This window comes from Gekko japonicus, unplaced genomic scaffold (genome assembly GCF_001447785.1).
Source record: "Gekko japonicus isolate JY-2015 unplaced genomic scaffold, Gekko_japonicus_V1.1 scaffold815, whole genome shotgun sequence".
In the NCBI taxonomy this organism is placed as follows: domain Eukaryota; kingdom Metazoa; phylum Chordata; class Lepidosauria; order Squamata; family Gekkonidae; genus Gekko; species Gekko japonicus.
Genome location: NW_015161974.1, coordinates 529751 through 554036, shown reverse-complemented (window position 1 = coordinate 554036; position 24286 = coordinate 529751). Strand labels below are relative to the sequence as shown.

At 46.4% G+C, this 24286-nt stretch overlaps 1 protein-coding gene across 1 annotated transcript in view; it reads left to right on the top strand.

The window, feature by feature from the left end:
* The window catches only part of SMPD3 (sphingomyelin phosphodiesterase 3), a 71804-nt gene extending 47846 nt beyond the window's left edge, over positions 1-23958 (top strand). Inside the window, exons 3-7 of the mRNA XM_015429711.1 lie at positions 7434-7589; positions 10355-10444; positions 14219-14282; positions 20462-20624; positions 23857-23958. Coding sequence (XP_015285197.1) covers positions 7434-7589; positions 10355-10444; positions 14219-14282; positions 20462-20624; positions 23857-23958 — 575 coding nt within the window. The remainder of the gene's footprint in view (positions 1-7433; positions 7590-10354; positions 10445-14218; positions 14283-20461; positions 20625-23856) is intronic.
* Positions 23959-24286: the final 328 nt, after the last annotated feature.

Sequence of the window (24286 nt, the reverse complement as noted above, 5' to 3'; positions counted from 1 at the left end):
GGGAGGCCGGCGACGGGCCTCTTCAGGCCTCCCCCGAGCTGCAGCAATTTGGCGTGGGGAGCTGTGGGCGGGGCTTGCCGCCACCGCCATTTGTGCCAGCTCCTGGGCTGACGGAGCAATGCTCCGGCATGCTCTGGCCCCAAATGACCCCTGGTCTTGACTTATGTGGCAGGCCGATTCCCAATTAGAACAGTCAGCCCAGAGCTGGAATGAGACCCCATTGGCTACCTCGTGTCATCTGACAGTTGCTGAGCATTCTGTAGTACCTCTACCTGGCCATCGACACAGGTGGCTCCCAAGTGCCAGTAGAATTTCTGGGATCTGATGGGTTGCCAGCTTCTAGGTGGGGCCTGGAGATCTCATGGAATTAGAACTGATCTCCAGACTACAGAGATTGGTTCCCTTGCAGAAAATGGCTGCTTTGGTGGGTGGACTGTATGGCATTATGCCTGGCTGGGCTCCTTACCCACCATAAACCCTGCCCTCCCTAGGCTCTGCCCCCAAAATCTCCAGAAAATTTCCAACCTGGAATCAGCAGCCTTATCCAGTACTAATGCTTGTCCTCCTGGCTACATTTAAATTTGCCCAGTTGGTGGGGGGATGCAGAGGGCCACTTCGGGTCAGGAAAAATGGTGCGGTGGGTGGAGCCAGAGGCCCCTTCTCCTTGCATGCCAATGAGGCCAGTCCAAATCAGGTCCCCAACTGCCTGGGAATAGATACGTGCAAACCGCTGAATGACTCAATGGTAGAGAGAAGGCAGGTCAGAAGGAGTTAATGGAAATATCTGTGCAGGCTGTTATTGCCGATTGGGAAGGAAGATTTTCAAGCAGCCCCAAATTATCCTTGAAGTTAGACAACTGGATGGCGTGAATGATGATCTGAGAAAGTAAGGCATGGATATTTACAGCCTGTTCTGCAGACGGTTACACTGGGCAATAAATCAAACTCTGCCAGTGAGGGACAGCCACCCTCCCGATGATGCAAGCCAGGCTGAGCACACAGGCCTTGGTGGGTCACTGTTGAGCCCGACTTGACAGGCAGATGTGTCCAGTGAATGGTTCGTTTTCTTCTCCTGGAAAGCCATCGGCATCATCAAGAGCTAGCGCTTGATGTGTGCTCAGAGTTGAAGAACTGAAATATCCCTCCCCTCCTCCCTTCCTCCTTTACCACCTTTCTTTGAAATATTTATACTGCACTTTTCTCCCAATCAACAGGACTCAAAGTGCCTGACAATTTTTTTTAAAAAAAGAATTACAGGATCTTATTGACAGAAAAACACAGATGAGGCAAGCCACAGTCTTCCCTCCTGGGCCACCAAAAGCACATCAAAAAAGTGGTGCTTGACAGAACTTCTGATACCCATGCAGGGGCAGGGCCTTCCCCTTGTACTTGGGAAACAGGCTCGCCATACTCCTGGTGGTTACATTACTCCTGGTGGTGGCAGGGAAGCTGCTATGTCCAGGCTGCAAGCCTAGCCAGGAAAAAAACCCACAGAGATTAGCAAACTCCTAGAGCATCATGACATTACTTCCAGGTCCAAGTCCTTGCTCCTGCTATGATGCCTGTGGGCACTGTGTTGGGGACAACTGTCCTAGCTGCTGTATCCAGCACCAGTTGTCGCTTGCCCATTGCCTCCAAGGGCAGCCAAACATAGGTTGAGTTGTGGTAGTCCAGTCTTGAGGTTACCTTAGCATGGATTAGCATGGCTGGGTCAGCTGAGTCCAAAAAAGAGGACAATATTTGTACTATATGAAGTTGGTCAAGGGGAATTTGCCCCCCCTGCTTTACGTGGTATTCCAGCTTTTAATTATGCCAGGTGAGTAGCTCTACTCCCTTCAGAATTAGTTGACCACGGCCATACAGCCCGGAAGATCTACAACAACTAATGAACTCCGGCCGTGAAAGTCTTTGACAACATATTCCCTTCAGAATCGCTCCGGTTTCCCAGCCAGCATCTCTGTCATGCCAGGATTAATGTTCACAAGCTGAGCATTTTTGCTTCTTTTGCTCAAATACTTTCCCTTACCTTGAGCCGATGACCGATTCCAGCCTTCATGCATAACTTTTTCTTTTTGGGGATATGTTTGCATCTAGGCTGGCTCCAGCTCTGCATTCCTTGGCAGATACCATAAATATTCTGATGAGTTAGTGCAAATGTACCAAACAGAGACTTGGGGGCTTTTTTTTAAGTTTAGAAAAAAGGACAGGCACAGGAGAACACTGCAGAGGTCTGTAAATTTGTGGATCACACGGAGACCTAGGTTCAAACGGGGGTGGGGGGGAGACTTACAGGAAAAATTCCCAGTCGGCCACTACCCTAGATGGCTGCTAGTGGCCAAACCCCAGCAGCTCAGTCAGTGCCACCTGCACTGCTGTCATTTGGTGGGATGAGGCAAGCGGTGAGCCAGTGCCCATTGTCGGTGCCGCTAAGTTCAGGAGCCCCCCCAGTGCCGGCCTGTTCCAGGGCCATTTTCACTTCCCAGTCACCTCCTGGGTTCAGACCTCCCCTTAGTCATGAAGCACACTGGATGGACTTTATGCCACTCACTCTCTCGGCCTACCTCACGAGGTTGTTGTTGTGAGGGGAAAGTGTAGGAAGGGAGAATCAGATACACCACCATAGAGAAGGGGGGGGGACACAAAAATTTGACTTGATATTTATGTGTCTGAATCTAGGTTGCTGGAGAGCTATCTGTGTGGAAGAGCTGCCACCTTTGTAACCTTCTTGTGGGTTTCCCAGCAGAATCGGCCTGGCCAGCGTTTTCGTTTGCCAACCTCCAAGTGGTGGCTGGAGATCTCCTGGGATTACAACTGCTCTCCAGGTGACAGAGATCAGTTCACCTGGAGTAAAGGGCCGCTTTGAAAGGTGGATTCTATGGCGTTGTAACCCATCGAAGTCCCTCCCCTTCCCAAACCATGCCCTCCCAGGCTCCACCCCCCAAATCCGTACCTGGCAACCCTACCAGTGTTACAGGCAGAACGCTGGACCTTTGGGCTTAGTATAACCCAGCAAGGCTCTTATATTATTACGAGTGTTGTACTTCGGAAGGAGTGTTCTCGTGTCTCTCCTCAGATGTGGGCTCACTCTAAGTCTTTAGGAAATGAGTGGGCTTTGGACTCATTTCTCCCATCAGTAAAATGGGCACAATAATATCTTATATAAGTGGCTGTGAATTATTTATTTATTTATTATTTTATTGGATTTCTATCCTGCCCTCCCCGCAAATGGGCTCAGGGTGGCTTACATTTGGAAAGAGAAAGAAGAAAGAAGAAGAAAGAGGCTGGGTTTGTTTTGTGACAAAGCTCCATGGCTGGAGTAGAAGAACATTTTCCACAGTGGGCAGTTTTGCAGGCACTCTTGACTGCAGGAGTTTCTGAAGGATAAGCCAAGAGGTCCCAAAGATCAGATCTGAGAATCCCAACAGAAGCACAGAGAAAAATGCATAGCCCATCATTAGCAAGGAAACCTGATCTCATCTGCACCCCAGTACAGGTCCTAGTGCTCATTCTTGGCTTCCAAGGAGGCTTCTCCACTTGGCCCGTTCTGTGATCTTCAAGTTAAGACGCAGGTTTCCAATATAACTTTTACTAATTGTGTCTTTGATTTCATTCTTAATTGGCTTTCTGGTTTTGTTCCAGTCCTTTTTGCCCAGGGGTAATTTGGATTTCATTTTTTTTTAAAAGCATTGGCTTTATGTGTCAGATCAAAGTTCAGATGGGGTGACTGGGGAAAGGGTTTTTTATATTGCAATTGCTGATCCACCTTTCCAAAACTAATGCTTGCAAGGGAAGTTCAGATAGGGTAGTGACTAGAGATAGGCAAGAATGGCATTTTTGCATTTCAGTTCGTGGTTTATGGCTGAACCATGAACCAAACCACAAACTGATATGCTGGTTTGTGAACTGAACTGGTTCATTTCCATTTGTGAGCCATTTAAAATTTAAGCCACTGCTTTCTGCTGCCCGCAAAAAATTGCAGGGAGCAGAAAGCAGTTTCATGAAAACCAGAAAACAGGGGTTTAAACGGCTCAGAGCCATTTAAACCCCTGCTTTCTGCTCATCACAAACTGTGTCAAAATTTGTGAAAGTTTGTGGTGGTTCTTCAGTTTGCGAACATCACTTTGCAAACTACAAACCAGCCAAAATTCATGATGAACTTTAGTTCATGAGTGGATTTGTGCCCATCCCTAGTAGTGACTAAAATGTTCAATGAGGCAGAAGGACCCCAATTTAGATATGACTTTTACTACACGCTCTTTTGGTGACGCTTGGCATTCCTCAGTCTCACTATCTGCAACATGGGGTTAGCAATACCTGTTGTAATCCATATGCCAGGGTAATATTCGTGAACTGCTTTAAATGTTAAGAGCTCTAGGAAGACTAAGTATGTACATACTTAGGAAATTGCTGTCATTGCAACCTACGTATGGTGACACCAGCAAGGGGCTTTCAAGAGAAGTGAGAAGCAGAGGTGGATTGTCATTGCCTTCTTCTGCAGAGTCTTCCTTGGTGGTCTACCATCCAAGTACCAACCCTGCTTAGCTTTGTACCATATCATTCCACAGTCCCATAAAGGATAAGTAGCTGAATTTAAATCTTTACCTCTCCATATGTGCTATTTAAGTGGTAAAAACTGTTCCATTTAAGACCAAAAGATGCTTCCCTACAAAAGAGAGGCAGCTGATAAATTGCTCAAGTGGCAGATCTGTTGTACATAAGCCCTAGCTGTGTTTTAGATTAACTCTCATTACTATGGATGGGCATGAACCGGTCCATGAGCCAAAATTTGGCACAAACCTGGCCCAGTTCAGAGCCTCTGAACCAATGGATTTTCCTACAGTTCGGCTGTTCAGGCCATTTAAACCTGACATCTGAGCAGTGTGGGTCCGCAGCTGACATGTTAGGTTTAAAGGGCTGTGAGCCATTTCACCGGTCAGTTTTGCTTGAAAGCAGGGGGAAGAAAAATGGACTGGTGAAATGACTGCCAGCTGATGGGCACACGTACCCCGCTGTTAGATTTAAATGGCTGCGAGCCATTTCACCAGCCAGTTTCACTTCTCTCTGATTAGAAGTGAGGGGAAGCTAAACCAACTGGTGAAATGGCTACCAGCCATTTAAACTGAACAGCAGGGTGGGTCTGCCCATCAGCTGTTAGGTTTAAATGACTGCCAGCCATTTAACTCTTTCCAGGGGATCCCTTCCCAGGGGGATCCGAACTGGTCAGTTGAAGGCATTTTTTGTTCAGTTCATGGTTCAGTTCAGGGGCCACCCCGAACCAAACCAGAATTTTTAGGTTCGCGCCCACCCCTATTCATCACGCCATACCTGTCAGTCATTTGTTCTGTAAAGAAAGAGAGAAGCAAGCTCTCTTAGAGCCTCATTTATGCAAATTAACATTTGTGCATGCAAGGGAACAAACTAATCCATTCTTGAGCAATCTTTTGTATTGGCATGAAAGAGGTATAGTTTCTTGAAATGTTTCAGACCAAGGAAGGGAAGCAAAATGTGGTTTACCCTCTTGAAGCTGTCCATGCTTGTAGCTGCCACCACCTCCTGTAGCAGAGAATTCCTTGTGTTAATGTCTTGCTACATAAAAAGGATGGTATAAAGCAGGGGTGGTTAAACTGCGGCTCAGGAGCCACATGTGGCTCTTTCACACATATTGTGTGGCTCCCGGCAAGGCAGCTGGGGAAGTGAAGGGGAGGCATACTTTTTCTCCCTCCCTCCCATCTATTTGCTTTCTTTGTTTCTCTCTCTCTTTCTTTCCACCTCTTTCATTTTTTCTTTCCACCTCTCTCTTTTTGAGAGCCAGTTTGGTGTAGTGGTTAAGCATGCGGACTCTAATCTGGGAGAACCAGGTTTGATTCCCCACTTGCACCTGCTGATGGCACCTTGGGTCAGTCACAAGCTCTGGCACAGCTGTCCTTGAAAAAGAGCAGTTTGTGTCAGAGTTCTCTCAGCCCCACCCACCTCACAGGGTGTCTGTTGTGGGGAGGGGAAGGGAAAGGAGTTTGTAAGCCGCTCTGAGACTCCAAGTGAAGGGCAGGGCATAAATCCAATCTCCTCCTCCTCCTCTTCTTCTTCTTCTTCAGCAAAGGCTGGCCTGAATCCCCACTTTAAGTTTAGGGTTACCAACCTCCAGGTGGTGACTGGAGATCTCCCTCTATTACAGTTGGTCTCCAGGCAACAGAGATCAACTCACCTGGAGAAAATGGCCACTTTGGAAGGTGGACTCTGTGACATTCTACCCCACTGCAGTCCCTCCCCTCCCCAAACCCCGCCCTCCTCAGGGTTCACTTCCAAAATCTCCAGGTATTTCCCAATCCAGAGCTGGGAGCCCTACTTGAGCTCCTTGGAGGAAGGATGGAAAAGGCATATCTCTGCAAGAGAAGGAGTTAGAGACTGGGAAACCTTATATTCTAATAGCCACCTATGGTCCCCATTTGCAGATAGCTAAATCTGTGGATTGGGGCGGCACAGAGGCTAAACCTTTTCCAGCAAACTTGGGGGTAGTCCCCCGGTTTGCAGAAAAATCTGAATTAAAAAAAAAAATGCACAGGAGGATTTAAATCCTGCCCAAAGTAAAGTAGCATTCTCTGCTCTTTCCTTCTTACCTGTGTGGTGGAGCCTGGGAGCCTGTGGGCCCTGCCGTAGCAGTGGTGGATGCCAGGAGCTGTTCTGGGCCCAGGCAGATACTGGAAGCCTTCGGGGCCCTGCCGCTGCCACTGTGGACTCTGGGAGCTGTTCCAGGCTTGGAGTGGCTCCCAGACACTCCCCACCACCACCACCACCATGAGTTTTGCAGGCCCCTACTTGCCAGTCTCTAATTGGGACAGCTGGGAATTCAGAGAACCTGTGACACATATTGTTACAGTGTTATATCAATATAGCAATATTTCATTGCCAGTTGTTTTAAAAACTGAAAAAGCCCTGGTGGCCCAGGGAACGGAGGATGGCTGCTGTACGGGAACTGTGAGGAGACCTGCCGTGTAGAAGTCCCATTGCTGCTGCTCCATATCAGGTGCCACACTGGCAAAGGGGAAACCAAGCAAGCTTCTCTCCATCTGGAAACCTCCTCTGTAACTGAAGTCCATATGGGAGGCTGGGCCCTGGGACCTGTCTCATCATTCATGAAGGGTTAACAACTCTGGTTTACCACTCAGTTCTTTGTGATTTTGATTATAAATGTTGGTGAAATTACCATTTCATAGCATTTGAAGAAAGTGACTCACAAAAGCTGGGTCTGGAATAAACTTGGCTAGTCTTAATGGTGCTGCTTGATTTCTGTTTTACTTTCCTTTTTCTTTTCTTTTTTGAGCTGCATTTAGGACTGGGCACTCTTAAGACATGACCATTCAAAATATTATGAAAGTTGAAACATTCCAGCTTGGGTTTTGTTTTGTTTGTTCTGTTTTGTTTGCTATTCACTCCAGGAGACACTACTGTTCGGTGTGAACAACTGGATCTGCTTCAGGATTGGCTGTCTGATTTCAGAAAATCTACCTCCTCCTCCAGTACAGCCAATCCAGAGGAGCTGGTGGCATTTGATGTACTCTGCGGGGATCTGAACTTCGACAATTGCTCATCAGGTGAGATGAAGTGCTTCCCTCTCGATTTCCCCTTCCCCCTCAAGAAATCCCTTTTGACATTGACATAGTCAGGTTACAGTGCCTTCTGGGGACGCCATTTCTGGCTTAGTGAATTCCTGGAGATTTGGGGGGGGCAGTTGCTGGGGAGGCAGAGTTTGGGGAGGGGAGGGAACCCAGCGTGGATGTGATACCATAGAGTCCACCCTCCGAAGCTGCCATTTCCTCCAATGGAACTGATCCCTGCAGTGTGGAGATCAGCTGTAATTTCGGGAAGACTTCAGGCCCTAGGACTTCCAGCTCTGGGTTGGGAAATACCTAGAGATTTTGGGGGTGGAGCCTGGGGACAGCAGTTTGGTGTAGGGGTTAGGAGTGGTGGACTCTGATCTGGAGAACCGGGTGTCATTCCCCACTCTTCCACATGCAGCCAGCTGGGTGACCTTGTGTCAGTCACAGTTCTCTCAGAGCTTTTTCTGTCAAGAGCAGTTCTCTCAGAGCTCTCTCAGCCCCACCTACCTTTTTTTTAACAATTTATTTTTTCATTTTTAAGGTAACATCATATATTTCTTCCATTCTCAAACATTCCATGACATATTGTAGCCTTCCTCTCTTATCTTAAACATTTTTCTATCTTAAACTATCGTTCGTTTATCCAGTTTTAATTCCATCTCATCTTCAATCGTTCTTGTACACAGTCATTTACTTTCTAATACATCATCTGTCATTTTTGCTAGCCTATTTCAATTCTATTCTATCTTTTTCATCTTTAGCCAGTCATAAATTATTTTCCATCTATCCCAGAAGCAGTCTTGAGATTTGTTTTGTAATTCCACGTTCAATTTATCCATTTCTGCTATTTCTAGGATTTTGTATTTAAGTTCCTTTATCGATGGTATACCTTTCGTTTTCCAGCGCTTTGCTATTAATATTCTAGCTGCTGTTAAGATATAACAAGTTATCCGGTTGTGGTCTACAGCCTCACCTACCTTACAGGGTGTCTGTTGTGGGGAGAGGAAGGGAAGGAGATTGTAAACCGCTCTGAGTGAAGGACAGGGTATAAATTCAACCTTCTTCTTCTTCTTCTTCTTCCAGTGTTTGAGGAGGGGAGGGGCCTCAGTAGGTTATAATGCCATATCCAACCTCCAAAGCAGCCATTTCCTCCAGGGAAACTGATGTTGGCCATCTGGAGATCAACTGTAATAGTGGGGGATCTGCAGGAGCCACCTGGAGGTTGGCAACCCTATAAATTCCCTTTTATTTCCCAAACCTCTCAGGTGGCCAGCATGAATCCTCAAAGCTCTTCTTGTTACAAAGTCCCGTTTTCTTGCCATGTCCTTGGATGCCTGGTTTTATTGTTCTGCTCATATAACCGGTTTCATTATTGCGCTGCTGGTTTTACTCAACGGTATTATCTATAGTTTGATTGAATTAGATCTTTACTGCCTGGGTTATTGCATATTCGTTTTGCGACTGTTAGGCAGCTAGGGTGTTTGTTTGGGGAAAACGGGGACGTACGTTTCTTAAATCAATATGTTAAATAACTACCTGAATGCAAATGTAGACACTGCGCTATGCAGAAGCGGGGCCTAGAGAGGTGACTAAATCGGAGTCACCTTCACATGATTTTATTTTTAACCGAAGACCCATTGGGGTTGTTCTCTTTTCTTTAAGAGAGAGAGAGAGAGAGACATAAATATATTACTTTTGTTGCCTTGACAATAGACAGTGACAAATGATATCATTAGCACCCTTTATGCCCACTCATGGGATTCCCGAGGGAGAACTGAAAAGAAATGCTATAGTTTTATCTGGCTCCAAGTGCAGCAACGACAAAGGGAGGCTTTTGGCTTTCAGTGTTTTATATACTCTTACCTTCACAACAGATTATAGTAGACAGCTTGGCCAAGCAGTGGGTTGGATCTAACCAGTTTTCTGCTGATGGAAGAAGGAGGCAGAGGTACCCTTTGACCACCTAAACTGAGGACCATGGAACGCTGGGTGGACAACAGCCATGTAGGACTGGGAGCTGTGATACGGAGGGAGGGGAACTAGGCGAGAGGGAGAGAAGAGGCTGGCTCAGACTTGGAGGCTGAGCTTAGATTTCCTCAAATTTAGAGGCTGAACACACAGTTGGCTCCAAGACACTTCCATACCTAGGTGAAAAATCCACAGCCCTCTATTCACGCACAGCATGAGCAGCAGTGAAATAAATCACTGAACCTTTCAGAGCTGCCTAGGGCACCTGCTTTGTCCTACCTACCTTGGGTGGACATTCACATTGGAGCCATTTATTTATATACTTACTTACTTACTTACTTCTGGTGAAATAACAAACCCACAAATCTCTTCCCCACCCTAAAAAGATGCCTGCTGTTCAAAGCCTTGTTGAACAGGGAGTCCCTGCAGCACCTCCCACAGATCTCCAAGGAGGCAGCCCACCTCACCTCTTCACAGAGCTCCTTCCACAGAACTGGAGCCACAAAGGAAAAGGCCCGGGCACTGCCAGACTGGTGGGATAGCCAACAGGTAGTCAACCATAGACTGGAGATGGCCCTTCTTTGAACAAGAGGGAAAGAACAAATCTCTGAAAAGACACAGGTGGCATTTTTGTAGCCCCTAGGACCAGTCATCGACTGGAACGGCTCCCTTTCCATGGCCCCTTCATGCCTTTTGTCCTCCCAAGTTCAGCCCTTCGGGATGCCCCTCTTCCTTTCTTCACCTCCAGTTGGTTTGCTTCTCCTTTGACTTCTCTCTTCTCCTCCCTGTAGATGACAAGCTGGAGCAGCAGCACTCCTTGTTTACACGCTACAAGGACCCATGCCGCCTTGGTCCTGGGGAGGACAAATCATGGGCCATTGGTAAGGTGTGGGACAGCCGGCAGCCTCAGGGTCGATAGGGTTGCCAACTCTGCCTTGGCAAATGCTGGGAGATATTGAGGGCAGGGCCTGGGGAGGGTGGAGTTTGGGAAGGATGTGACACCACTTCTGGGTGGTAAAGACCATTGACAAGGGATGGAATTCCTAGGGCATTGCTATGGAGGCAGTTTTCCTGCCATTTTTTTTCTCCCACTCCTCATTTTCTCAAGGTTGGGGGATTGGGGCCAAGGGCAGGCGTTGGCTTACCATGGACAGGCAAATATCAATTCTACTTGTGAAGGAAGCCTGAGAGCCAGCAGGTGATACCTGTTGAAGAATTCCAGATGACATGCCAGCAAGTTCCTGTGGTGCAAGACACTAATGTGTCAGGTTAGCTGTAGGTCACCCACACTGAGCCCATGGCTCATTCTCTAGTGGGCCAGAAGAGATGGAGAAAGAAGCATGAGCACCTTTGAACCTCCTTCATGTGCTTTGGGTGCAGATCAGGATGCAGAAGGGGGTCATTTTTAAAGCAAAGGTAGGAAGATTCAAACTATGACCCCACATCAGAAGAACAGGATGCACTGCCACAGGTAATCTGGATACCTCTCTTCTTTAGATGAGGCAGCCTTCCTCGTTTGCTGAATTAACATGTTATGTGACAAACACATGTTGGTGTCCTTGATAAGCTAATTAAGTGATAAATATCCATTATATGGCAAGATAATCCATTATTCTGCCATATATTTATTGCAGATATTGGCTTATTGGCTATTTAGGATGGCAGGAGCTATTTTATTGTGTTGTGCTGCTTACTCTGAAGTACATTGTATTGTTATTATTAAAGTGTACTTTTGGTTACTCTGTTTACATATTTTTTTAAAGCTTGCTCACTCAACTTTTTGTTTGCTTGTTTGTTACCTAATCTGTTTCTTCCAGTTGGGTTTTGTTGTCACCATCCCCTTTTGGTGGCTCAGTCCATTACCATCTGCTCCAGACTCTGTCATTTCATTCCCACCCTGATCCACCTCATGAATAACCAAGCCCCTTGAAGGCTTAGTGTGGGGTCCGGGGCTCAGGACCATCCAAGTCATCCTCACAATGTTGACCTTAGCAGTGTGGGAATACCCTCAGGATGGAAGAGGGGCTCCTCCTTACTATGATATAGCTTTGGGGGCTTGGGCCTTTGAGTTTGAAAGTGAACACACAAGCCATCTGAGGTCTGGAAGGAAGAAAGATCTAAGCCCACTGAGCTGACCTGAGGAGAAAGGGTGATTCCTTTCCCCAGGGGTCATTTCGTAGAAAAAGAGGTGCAGGAGCTCATTAGCATAGCTCATTAGCATAACTTATTTGCATATGCCACACCTCATGACATCACCAGAAGTGTGTCAGAAGGCTCCACTGGACTGTTTTGGATTGCTAGCTATGGGGGGGGGGGCGGGCAGGTCTTTCCTGGGAGAGGAGGGAGAGCTTGTACCTGAATAAAACTTGGTCTTAAAGGTGCCACTGGACTGTTTTGGACTGGGGGGCTCTGCAGCTTACCTGGCTGCTTCTTGCTCTGACTGAAGGCTGCTGGGAGCAGGGGGTGGGGCTTGTTGCATATACCCGCCCCCTGGGCTCTTTACTGCCGGAGCTCTGCTCCTGTGCACTCCTACAGGAAATGACCCCTGCCTTTCCCACAGCTTTCTCTTGCCTTCCTTCTCATTTTCTGTCCAGAACAGCCTACTGCAACCACGGCACCTAGCACCAAACGGCTCTCTGCAGGAAGTGCGCACTGGAACAGGAAGGGCTGTTTCAGCAGCCCATAATGGCAATTAAATAGTTTCAAGCTGTGATTTTCAAGGACCATTATCAGCATGTTACACATTTCTGAAGAAGTCAGAAGTGCTCAACTGACGCTGTGCACAGCCATCACATCTCCCTTACACACTACTACATAGATGCCCCTCATGAGAGATGGGATGGGATTGAAGAAGAAGCTCTCTGCAACCTCCCTTTGAAATGTATAATCACTGATTTCCCTCCCACACACCTATAAGAGCTCTTCTTCCGTAGTATTTCGGTCCCAGATGTAACAGCCATGCCTGTATCTGTGTGAAATGCAGTTTTAAAGACAGAAAGATCATCTTGGTTTCATAAACCTAACTTCATGGCAAACAAGTTAGCAGATACAAATAGAAAAAGAAACACATCTCATGAAAGAAATGCTGGGAACAAGAAGTCTGAGGTTTGAGTGAAAGGCTCAGGTGATATCTGCACTATAAATCAAATTAAATAAATAAATAAACTTTAGCAGATGTAGCTGTCATTTCTTCCTAGGTTTCTCTGAGGAAGCCAGAACAAACTGTAACCTCAAATACACCCTGCGCAGTGGTTGCTGGATCCAAGAATGTTTCTAGAGAAATTGTGCCACAACCCAGTTCCAGGAGAAGGCAGAGTGGGTCTGTAATTTGAAAACCGATATCATCAATATCCACACGTGATCCCAGGCAGCTACTTTTAAACTGTTTGATACAGAGTGGGGTTAAGAAAAGAACCACCAATTTTGCTGCTGCATGCTGAAGTAGTATGTTATGCAAAGCTTCAGTTTGTGCAACAGCTGCACCCATTTTAGGACCAAACTTTTTGCCAGTTTGGTATGAGAGCCAGTTTGGCGTAGTGGTTAAGTGCACGGACTCTAATCTGGGAGAACCAGGTTTGATTCCCCACTCCTCCACTTGCAGCTGCTGGATGACCTTGGGCAAGCCATAGTTCTGTCAGAGCTGTTCCCTCAAGGACAGTTCTGGAAACAGCTCTCTCAGCCCCACCTACCACTGGATATCTGTTGTGGGGAGGGGAAGGAGAAGGTGTTTGTAAACCACTCCGAGTGAAGGGCGGGGTATAAATCCATTCTCTTCCCTCTTCTCTCTTCAAAATTATACTTCTGTTATCCATGCTATGGTAATGTCTGGCCTTGACTACTGTAATGTGCTTTACATAGGGCTGCCTTTGAAGACTGTTTGGAAATTTCAGCTAGCCTGGAATAAAGCTGCTAGACTGTTGACTGCAGCAAATCCTTTAGAACTTTTTTCCCTAATTCTGAAACACTGGGAGCCAATTAAGCTTTATTTCTGGGCACAATTTAATGTGCCAGTAGTGATCAGACCTAAATGATCTGGGCCCAAGAGATCTCAAGGACTGCATCTGCCTATCCATTAAGAACTTCCGCTGAGGTGAGCTGGGTAGCCACATCAGACAGGAGCTTTTCTGCGATGGCACCCCAGTTAGGGAACTCCCTTCCCATTCAAATCCACACCATCCTCTTTTAGGTGCTATGGGGAATCCCATCTATCATGTTCACCTTTGCCTTTAACTGCTAAGTGGGGTATAGCTCCTGACACTACATTCTGAGTTTTGATGATGGTCTTATCTGATTGCTTTATTGTTTACTTGACTTGTTACTTTAATCGTTTTACCTTGTAAGGCACCTTGAAAAAATTGTGTTGAGATTTTTAAAATATGCAAACAACAAACATTAAATTGGTGTGCCATTGTGCTCGATTTCTGCCCCATCGTTATGCTTCAGAAACATACTATCATGCAAGACTGAAATTATTCCGAGCAATGAGTGAACTCCCATCGAAATGCCTAGGGCCTAAATAACATGGTATTGCAGAAGACACACAGATCTCACACCCCTGTGCAAACAAACAAACAAACTATGCAATGCAGAGTCAGCCATACAATACAGGTTGGAAGAGACTGACCAGAGGATCACATGTCCCTTTCTGTTCACAGGAACCTTGTTAGATCCAGAAGGACTGTATGATGAAGAAGTCTGCACCCCAGATAACCTACAGAAGTGCGTATAGCCTTTCCCCCCTCTTTTAAATACAGCTGCTTTGAATTCTGCAATAATTGACACCTCCAAAGAAACATGTTTCAAGCCTCACAAGCCTCACAATTTAATTCAGATGTCAAGAGGACACAAGAACATGAACACTGTCTTGCTGGATGTCCACCACATATTCCCATTTCCCACCATGGCCAGCTTGTAGCAATCTCTTGGCTGCTCTGATGCCTGTACAGTTCACATTTTACTTGCTTTTGTGATGGAGGAATAATGCATGTGGGGCATATGAAAGTATATGCATAAAGGTTGGAATAGATACATTTCATGAATGGAGCAGGAGTGCTTGAGAACATAAGAAGAGCCTCGGTGGATCTGACCAGTGATCCATCTAATCCAGCATCCTGTTTCACGCACAGAGGCCAACTAGTAGCACTTCACAGCCAACAAACTGGACATAGAGTCCAAGACCTTCCCCTGATGTTGCCTCCTAATACTGGTGTTCAGAGGTTTAATACCTCTGGATATGAAGACTCCTTTGGATGCAAATCCAAGACTCACTTCCGCATGCCACTATATCTAGGGGCTTGAACAGACATGACAAAGATCACACATTCTGTTCTGCCTATAAACAGCATGCAGCCTCAATTTGCCTTGAGGCCATGCAGGGAAAGAATAGAATAATAGAATTATAGAGTTGGAAGGGGCCATACAGACCATCTAGTCCAACCCCTTGTCCACATGTAAATTAAACCTTGGGCTCCCTGCTTTCTTTTTAGCATTGGGGGTGTGTGTTTTGCAGTCTAAATTTTATGGGCTGAACAAGGTACATGATCTTTGCTTCATTTGTTTGAGTTTAGAATGTACATTTTGGGCACTGTATGAACATGCTGTTAGGGAACAATCCTAAGCGGGTCTAGTCAGAAGTAAGTCCCATGTTATTCAAGGGGGCTTACTACCAGGAAAGTATTCTGAGGTTTGCAGCCTTCATTTCTCAAAGGCTGGCATGCCACCGACCTATTCCAAAGACATGACAGTAATAGTCTAAACCTTGAGTATCTGCAGAATATTAAAAAGAAAGCCCTTGTCTGAGATTTCAAAGCATAGTATCTACTAGCAATTCCAGACACCAAATTCACTTTGCCTTGAAAGGCCATTCACAAATGATAAATCGTCTAGCAGCTTTGAAATGATATTGTCGTCTTTAGAATGGACTGAGGAGGAGTCTGCAAATACCTGTTTGAGTTCCTCATGTCATGGCTCAACAAGAGTAGGTTTAAAATAAGCCCTTATGGGAATCCTTCAACAATAAAATTTGACTAAAATCTGGAAACTAATTTATCACCCTGTTTACTGGAGCCCAGTAAATTAGACTAATGTTTAGACTTCCACCTCCAGTCTCTAGAAACCTGTTAATAAAGTTAAAGAGATCACAGTGTTAAATACATCAATGAGAGTGACTACATGGGCCTGTTTCCCTATTAAACCGATCAATAAATGCTATTGCTACTTAGTTACAAATGTTCCTCCCACACCCCTGCTTGATTAATAGGGTGCTGTTGGGACAAATATTGGAAGAGGCTGATTGCAAACTTAGACCAGCTGTGAGACTCCAGTCCTTGCACTAAAAGCGGAGTCTACACGGGTTCGTGCGCTAAGCCCATGGAAGATGTTCTGTTCCATTAATGCAGAACAAGAATCTACCTGTTGCACTTATTGGAAACTCAACATGTGTGGGTGCTTTCTCATGTGCATAACTGGAGAACATGCAAATCAGGTTTCATAAGGACTTGAATGGCTGCTGTACCAGAGGGGGGGGGGAAATCCATATCTTGCCCAGTTCACACAAGATGGCGAATGCATGCATCTCTAGTGGCAGGCTCCCAGTTTGTGCAGACCAAATGGAACAGAATGTCGGCAGCATCTACCATTCAAGTGTTATTGTATAACCAAAAGAAGTCACATGATAACCATCTAACCATCAGATAATAGAAGAAGAATTGGTTTTTAGTATACTTCACTGTTCTCTATCCTAAGGAGTCTCAAAGCAGCTTATAATTGCCTTCCTCTCTCCACCACAGACACCTTGTGAGGTAAGTGGGGCTGAGAGAGTTCTGAAAGAACTGTGACTGGCCCAAAGTCACCCAGCTGGCTTCATGTGGAGAAGTGGGGAATCAAACCCGGTTCTCCAAATTACAGTCCGCTGCTCTTAACTACTACACCATGCTGGGTCTCAATCTTTGTCATCAAAGGTCAATCCCTCCACTTCTGTATGTTGGCCACCAAAGTGGATGTTGGTATGACAGAAGTGGACTTCTGAGATACATTATGAAAGGGAAGCTACTTTTCAAGAATTATTTTGCATACACTGCTAGCATCAATTGTTTTCAGAAACTTCCTGCTAACCTTTGCTGTAATTAAACCTGGCTATTAGCAAGCGGGTTATGGCTGATTTTTTTCCCCCTGAGCATCATCGTGATCTGGTTGGGAAAGGGTTACGTTTAGGTTTTAGAAGCCTCTCTCACACAGAATCCACTGTTCTCTTTCCCAGGCAAATTTGGGGATTCTTTGTTCATCTAGGGAATCTGAGAATTCTTTGTCCATCCCTTCCAGAATTTGCTGTTTACCTCCTGAGATATGGGAAAGAAAGAGAAGTTTCATTTCTAGTGACACAGGCGTGAGACTTAGTAGTGAGGTGTAGCATCCTGTAATACTACCCAGAATCCTTGGCATTACATAGAAAACAAAGGGTTAGTTCATCCATGAAGTGAGATAAGATGGTCACCTCAGGTGGTGGGCTGAGGAGGGAGGCAGTCTCCTCCCTCACAGTCACATTTGCCTGTTTCTTGTATCCAGAGGGACTGATACTTCCTCTCTGCAACCAAAATTGTGACCGAACTCCCACGAGAATTCAGGAAGCCCTTGAGGGAAAGTATGGCTTGCCACGCTGGCTTCAGGGAGGCTTGAGGGAGTGAAGGGCCAAGAAGAGGCTGGCTCCTGGAGGGGGGGCAGGATAGGTGCAGGGAAATGGGAGGTGGCTTAGCCGACAAAATCCCTCGAGCTGCCATTGAGAAAATGCCACTGCCTTTTTGAGTTAACACAGTGCTGAAAATGCTGTGAAACACACTGAGCATGCCTCAACACTTTGGTCTGCTTTTTAAATTTAATTTGCTGTCATGAAGTGGAGATAATCCACCAGTGTTTCAGGAAGGGTCAATTCCATCCTGAACCAAAATTTTACATTGCATTATGGGTGGAGGAGGGGAAAGAATGAAGATTTCACAAGTTTTCTGAAGCGGGCTGAAGAATGGCCTGTCAATGGTGCTACTGAAGACAATTAATTAGAAAGAGTCCCCATCTTAACCATCCTTTGAACAAAAAGGAAAAACCTCCCAATCCAGCCTCTCTTGGTTAATTAAAAATGCCCCTCTGGAGGGGACCATTGATAATTATTGATTCCCTGATACTGAAATGAATCAGAAGCAGCCAACAAGCGATAGTTGATTAGGTCTCCAGAGATAAGACTGCCATACATGTTAAAAACCGGATATTACATTTGAAAGGCTGATAAATAGCCTGCCTTGAAGTAAGAGTCAATTATGGCCATTATTTTCAGGTATTGTTGATTTTCTTGAGAAATGAGCCATAAGACTTCAGTCATTAAGGATTGGATTCTGTGACTCCTTCCTACCAAGCTTTCCTCCAACATAGAAAGACTTTCTCCATCAAAATGTTTCCTCCATCCAAAACAAACAAACAAACCCTTTCCATTGGAGGAAGTCTGTCTTCCCTAAAGGAACACTTCCTTTAGAAGAACATCATAGGATTCAACTTAGTGAGACAAAGTCATAGAACCCTTTCCATTGGAGGAAGTCTGTCTTCCTTAAAGGAACACTTCCTTTAGGAGAACATAGTGAAACAAAGTCATAGGGTTCAACTGGTTTGGTGTAGCAATTAGGAGTGTGGAATATAATCTGGAAGAACTGGGTTTGAGTCTCCATGCCTCCACATGCAGCTGCTGGTGTGACCCTGAGTCAGTTACAAGTTCTTTCCGAGCTGTTCTCTTAAGAGGAGTCCTCAAAAGAGCTCTCTCAGCCCCACCTACCTCACAGGGTGTGGAGGGGAGGGGAAGGGAAAGGAGATTGTAAACCACTCTGAGATTACTTCAGGTAGTGAAGGGTGGGGTATAAATCCAATCTCCTCCTCCTCCTCCTCCTCCTTCTCTAGATCAAACCAGCTGTTCCACTAGTGAAAAGGGAGGAAGGGGTCCACTTTGTCCACTAAGAAGTTTATGGGATTTGCACCAACAAAAGCCATGTAGGATGGAGGCTGTAATGTGGGGGATGGATTAGCTGAGAGAGAGGAAAGCCGATTGGATTCAACCATATGACTCCTTTTGGAAAAAAATGAAGTCTCAATCTCTGATGAATTATAGCACAGAAGAATTATTTCTCATATCTGTTTCGCTTGTATCCTTACGTTATGCATCAGATCCAAATAATGCTCCTGATTAGGCAAAATAAAAAATCATTTGAAAAATTAAACCCTCCTCCAGCCATTTATCTTGACGTTTCAGAAATCTTCAGTGCCAGGACCCTAGGTGCTCATTTGAAAGCAACCAGCATTAAGCTCCGAAGCCCTGGCTTTGGAGTGCAGAGGACTGGGCTGCCCATCAGTCAATTCTTTCACAATCCTGTATGGCTTTGCCAGGATTCAGTGCTTCACAACAATTCTTCATGGTTTTTATTTATTTTATTTATTGACTTAATTAATAACCCGCCTTTGTCCTCAGTGGGGACCCGAAGTGACTTGCCTCACTCTCCTCTCTTCCATTGTATCCTCACAACAACTCTGTGGGGTAGGTTAGGCTGAGAGTTTGTGTAACTGGCCAAAGGACACCCAATGAGCTCCACAGCAGAGTGCGGATTCAAACCTGGGTCTCCCAGATCTTAGCCCAGCACTCTAATCATTTCACCATACTGGCTCTCAGTGTTGGGAGATGGCCATGGCAGAGCACATGCTTTGCATGCAGAAAGTTCAGGCCTCCACATGAAGCCAGCTGGGTGACCTTGGGTCACTCACAGCTCTCTCAGAGCTCTCAGCCCCACCAGCCTCACAGGGTGTCTGTTGTGGGGAAAGGAAGGGAAGGTGATTGTAAGCTGCTCTGAGACGCCTTTGGGTAGTGAAGAGCAGGGTATAAAACCAACTCTTCTCTCTTCTCTTAGCATGTCTGGTTAAAGAGTCTGAACTAGCAGATGCTCACAAAGATCTCTGGAGAGCTGCTACCAGACAGGAGAGACAATACTGGCCCTGATGGATCAATTATCTGATTCAGTATAAGGCACCTTCAATAAGGGGCTCTGACTTAGTGACAGAGCATCTGCTTCTGCATGAAGATGTTCCCAACTTCAATCCCTGGCATCCCCAGATGAAGAATCTCAAAATAGCAGAGGCTCACAAAGATTTTTGGAGTGGACAGCATAGAGATAGACAATCTGACTTGATGCAAGGCCATTTCAGATGCTAGCTGGGGGGAAATAGTATTTATAAAATGTAAACCTAAAAAACAGAGACCGATTTCCCACAAGCCACTGCTCCACCCTCGCTCTTCCCTTTACCTCGATCGTATGTGTCAATTTCCTACTATTTGCTGCGCAGCCGCAAAGGATCGTGTAGACGTGGAGGAAATCAGGCAAAGCTGCAAGGCAAAATGCGGCCATGCAGCAAATAGTGGGAAACTGACACATGCGATCGGGGTAAAGGGAAGAGCGAGAGCAGAGCAACGGCTTGTGGGAAATCGGTCAGTGTGTGCAATATTTCTTTACATAGCAGATAGTTAGTGGTGGCTTTCGAAGGGGATTAGACAAATTCATGAAAGAGCTGTTAATCTTGAGGCCAAAATGGGACCTGCCAGGTCCACAGACTACTGGTGCGAATGGGCAAAGAGTAGGGGGTGTGTCTTGTCCATATTGGCTTCTCAGTTCTCCGGAGAAAGAATGTTATTGTAGATGGAGTTTTGGTCTGGTCAGGTAGGTTCTGCTTGTGTTCTTTACTTCTGTAGCGAGGCCTTTCATTTGCTCTGTGTCAAGGGAAGCATCACTTAAGACAACTTAGTTTTTGGATAAGAAGTCAGTGATGGTGGTGCTGAAATGATACAGTGATAAATCACTCTGTGTGTGTTTGTGAACCAGGACAGTGGAAAGTGAAGACGGGCGGAAAAGGTACCTCGTCTTTCCCACCAGCAAGACCCACGGCTCGAGTCAGAAGGGGAGGAAAGCAGCGCTGAAAGGCAACGGCAGGCGGATTGACTATATGCTTTACACAGAAGAAGGACTGTACCTGGAGTGGAAAGTGGTAAGTGGAAAGCAGAGGATGGATTGACCATTTAACTTACAGGGGAAGTTTTTGGATGGCCCCTGACTTGGAAGGCCACTCACTACAGGCTGCCTGAAACAAACAGAGCCAACCCCCCCCCCAGCGATTTTGCCAGTTCTGCAGGGTCTACTTGCTCAGACCCTTCAGTAGCAGCAATGCCCAGTTGGTGGCAGTGCGGGAAGCAGCAACAGGTGGGAAAGAACAACTGCTGGCTAGATCTGAGCTGAATTGCCCCTACAGCCCTGGCTCAGGCTATCACAGAGCCTGTTCAATTTGGCTTACTCTTGGGCCATTATAGCTTCCTGGCCCATCCCTGGATGAAGGTCTCAGGCAGGTGTCACACAGGCTGAAATTTTTCAATGTGCAAAATACTGGTGGCTTTTAGAAACGTCAGGAAATGGGTTGCGGTTGATATGATGAAATGACGTTTCACCTCAGTATCTGTGAAAGGACTTGCTACTTTTCTTTGGGAATGCTAAGTTTGCTGTCTGTGAATGCTCAGAGGTTAAGCTCAAGTAGCCCTGACAAGGAGTCGGTTAAAAGAAAGAGCTAGCTCTCCTCCCCCCTCAATTCCTTGTCAGGGCAGTTTGAGCTTAACCTCTGAGCACTGACAGAGTGCCAACAAAGAAAAGTGGCAAATCGTTGCACAGATACTGAGGTGAAATACCATTTTGTCGCAGTTAGCAGATGCAGTGGCAGGGTTCAGATATGCCAGCAAACCTGGTGAGCAAACTTTGGGCTCATGTCTTGCCTTCTTCATTTTGCTCTTGGACACTAATTAGAGACTGCTGGGTTCCTCATGCATCCCTGGATGTCTCTTTTTGTCTGCTTAGAGTCAATCACCCTGCTGTGTCATTTTATATAATTATCACTTGTAAACCACCTTAAAGTCATTATAATGAATAAGCAGGATATCTAGCCTGGTAGCCAGAGAGGTTCTGGTGGCCAGGGTGCAAATGGAGAAAGCTCTGTGTCCCAGCTGATGTGTGAATGGGTTTCTGCAGTGCTGCAGAAGTGAGGTTTCATGGGGAACATGCAGCCGTTGTCTGACCGCATGTCCCCGTGGGGTCCCTGAGTTAAATGTGATGTCTGGGACCTGGGTTGGGCCCAGATCCCGGGCATGCTGCTCAGTACCCATCTGGGCCATTATCTGGCCTGGATTCCAATTTTCAAGGAAAAATGGGCAGGCTGGATTTTGCCTTGTCATTAAGCAAGGAACAAATCCACTGCTGCCTCCAATGATTCTAGCCAATGAAAGGAGTTAAAGCCATGATTGACATGCTTGCTAACAGTTCTTGGTGACATGCTATTTTCTAAGAAGAAAACAGAAGCTTATCCCAGTGTGAACATGCACACCCCCAGTGTGCCCGGCATCATAACAGTGTTCCTTCTAAGCTGAGTCGGTGTGAGCCAGCTCACAGTTTTTTAGGCTCCAGCTCACACATTTTTGTCTCAGCTCAGAAAAGATGGCTCCAGCTCAGAGCAAATTGATTGATGCAGTAGCAAAATCGCTCCGTCACAACTTTAAGGCCAGTAGCTCACAAAGAAGAATTTTTGCTCACAAGACTCCACAGCTTAGAGGGAACCTTGGTGGTCAGGCAAAGAACATTTATCCTGATCTTTCCCAACTGTTTGTGATAGATGTCAGGAGGAGAAACGATGCCACCATGGTTGTACTTGAGGCTGCATCTGCACAAAAAGGATTCTCTGTTTTGGAGTCATACCTGCTGCAAAAACAGAGCCATGCACCATGCATGGAGTTTCTGCAGGGGAGTTTTCTGTACCCTTCCCTCCATCGGCCACTATTTGCCCTGCATTCCCCCTCCCCCAACTGTACCACCAGAGGGCTTTTGGAGGGCTTTCTTTAAAAAAAAAAAAGGTAATTGCTGTAGCCTTGAACTATAAAGAAAGGGAGGATATAAACATTTTAATTAATTAATTTAGTAATTATAGTGCTGTAGCAACTACTGTGGTTTTTAACGCCCTTCAAAAGCCTCATGGTGGCTTTAGGGGGTGAGAAACGGAAGCTCAGAGGGGATGATGGGAGCCTTGGGAGGAAAATGGTGCTGTGGGCAGGATAGGGTTGCCAGCCTCCAGGTGGGGCCTGGAGATCTCTCGGAATTACAGCGGGTCTCCGAATGACAAAGACCTGTTCCCCTGGAGGAAAAGGGCTGCTTTGGAGGGTGGGCTGTATGGAATCGCATCCTTGCTGAGCTCCCTTCCTTCCTTAAATTAAATTTGGCAGTGCCTTTTTGAATAACAGGCTGTCTGTAAGTGGCTAAGATGCTGAACTGCAGACTGGAAGGTCGGTAGTTCAGAAGTTTGAGACCCGAGTGCCACACGATGGAGTGAGCTCCTGTCTCTGGTCCCAGCTCCTGCCAACCTAGCAGTTCGAAAGCAAGAAATTGCAAGTACTGGTAGATAAATAGGTACTGCTACGGTGGGAAGGTAACAGCATTCTGTGTGCCTCAGCGTTTAGTCATGCCGGCCACATGACCATGGAAACGTCTCTGGACAGCGCTGGCTCTTCAGCTTGGAAACGGAGATGAGCACTGCATCCCTAGCGTCGGATTCAACTGGCTTTCGAGCAAGGGAAACCTTTACCTTTACCTAATTGACTCCTGGCTCAATCTTTTTATTTCAACTGAAGCACCAAATAGCGGGCATTCTGATTTCTGGATCCTCAGCAAAGTGGATTTTGTATAGGGTTTCCAGCCCCTTACTGGAGGCAGGGAGTCCCCTTTCCCAGGCCCCGCCCCCTGCTGTCAATAAGCTGGGCAGGGGGGGGACTTACCAGGAGCAGGAGGGAGGCCGAGTGTGCACTAGAAGTGATGGTATCATGTCAGTGACATCTGGGCAACACTCGGGTATTTGGGCAAAACTCTGTGGTAGAAGCCATTTTTGTTTTAGAGTTTTTTGCCCCAAATACCAGAGTGTCACCAGGGTGTCCCAACGTATTGGCATCACTTCCATACACGTCAAAAGTGACATTGCCACATTGCTGGTGACATAGCCTGGGCCGCTCTCCCACTCCTGGTAAGTCCACACACACACACACACCCGGTCCCCTGCCAGTTGCCAGGATTTGTACATCCGTTTTGCTTCTGCCTCTGTGAAAGGCCAGCTTAAACCAGAAAGTGGGGAAATGGCCCTCCTCATATGTCAGCCTCTACTGGGCCTAAAAAGCCTTTCCTATATCGTTTCTCTGCAGGAAGTGGAAGAGTTCAGCTTTATTACCCAGTTAGCAGGCCTGACAGATCACCTGCCCGTCGCCATGCGCCTGATGGTCTCCACAGGAGAGGAGGATCCTTAAAGAAGGACCGTTTCCAAGGATTTAGAAGAGGGAACTTCCAAACTTGTGACCAAGATGCAGGTCAAAGAATGACGTTTCCTGGCACCCACCCTTCCCCACAAGACGGACCAGGCCTGACTCAGGCTCCCCGGCAGCCATGACTCCGCCTGCTTTTGACATTCCTCACCATTCACGACCAAGGCAGGAGGAAGTTAAAAAGGGAAGGCACGAGTGGATGGGAGGGGGTGTTTGGGAGGTGAGGGGGCCAAGCCACAGACAAGCATCGCAAGTTGCCCAGGCCACCGGGCAGGCCTGTATTTCTATAACTTTCACTGTGGACTGAAAGGAA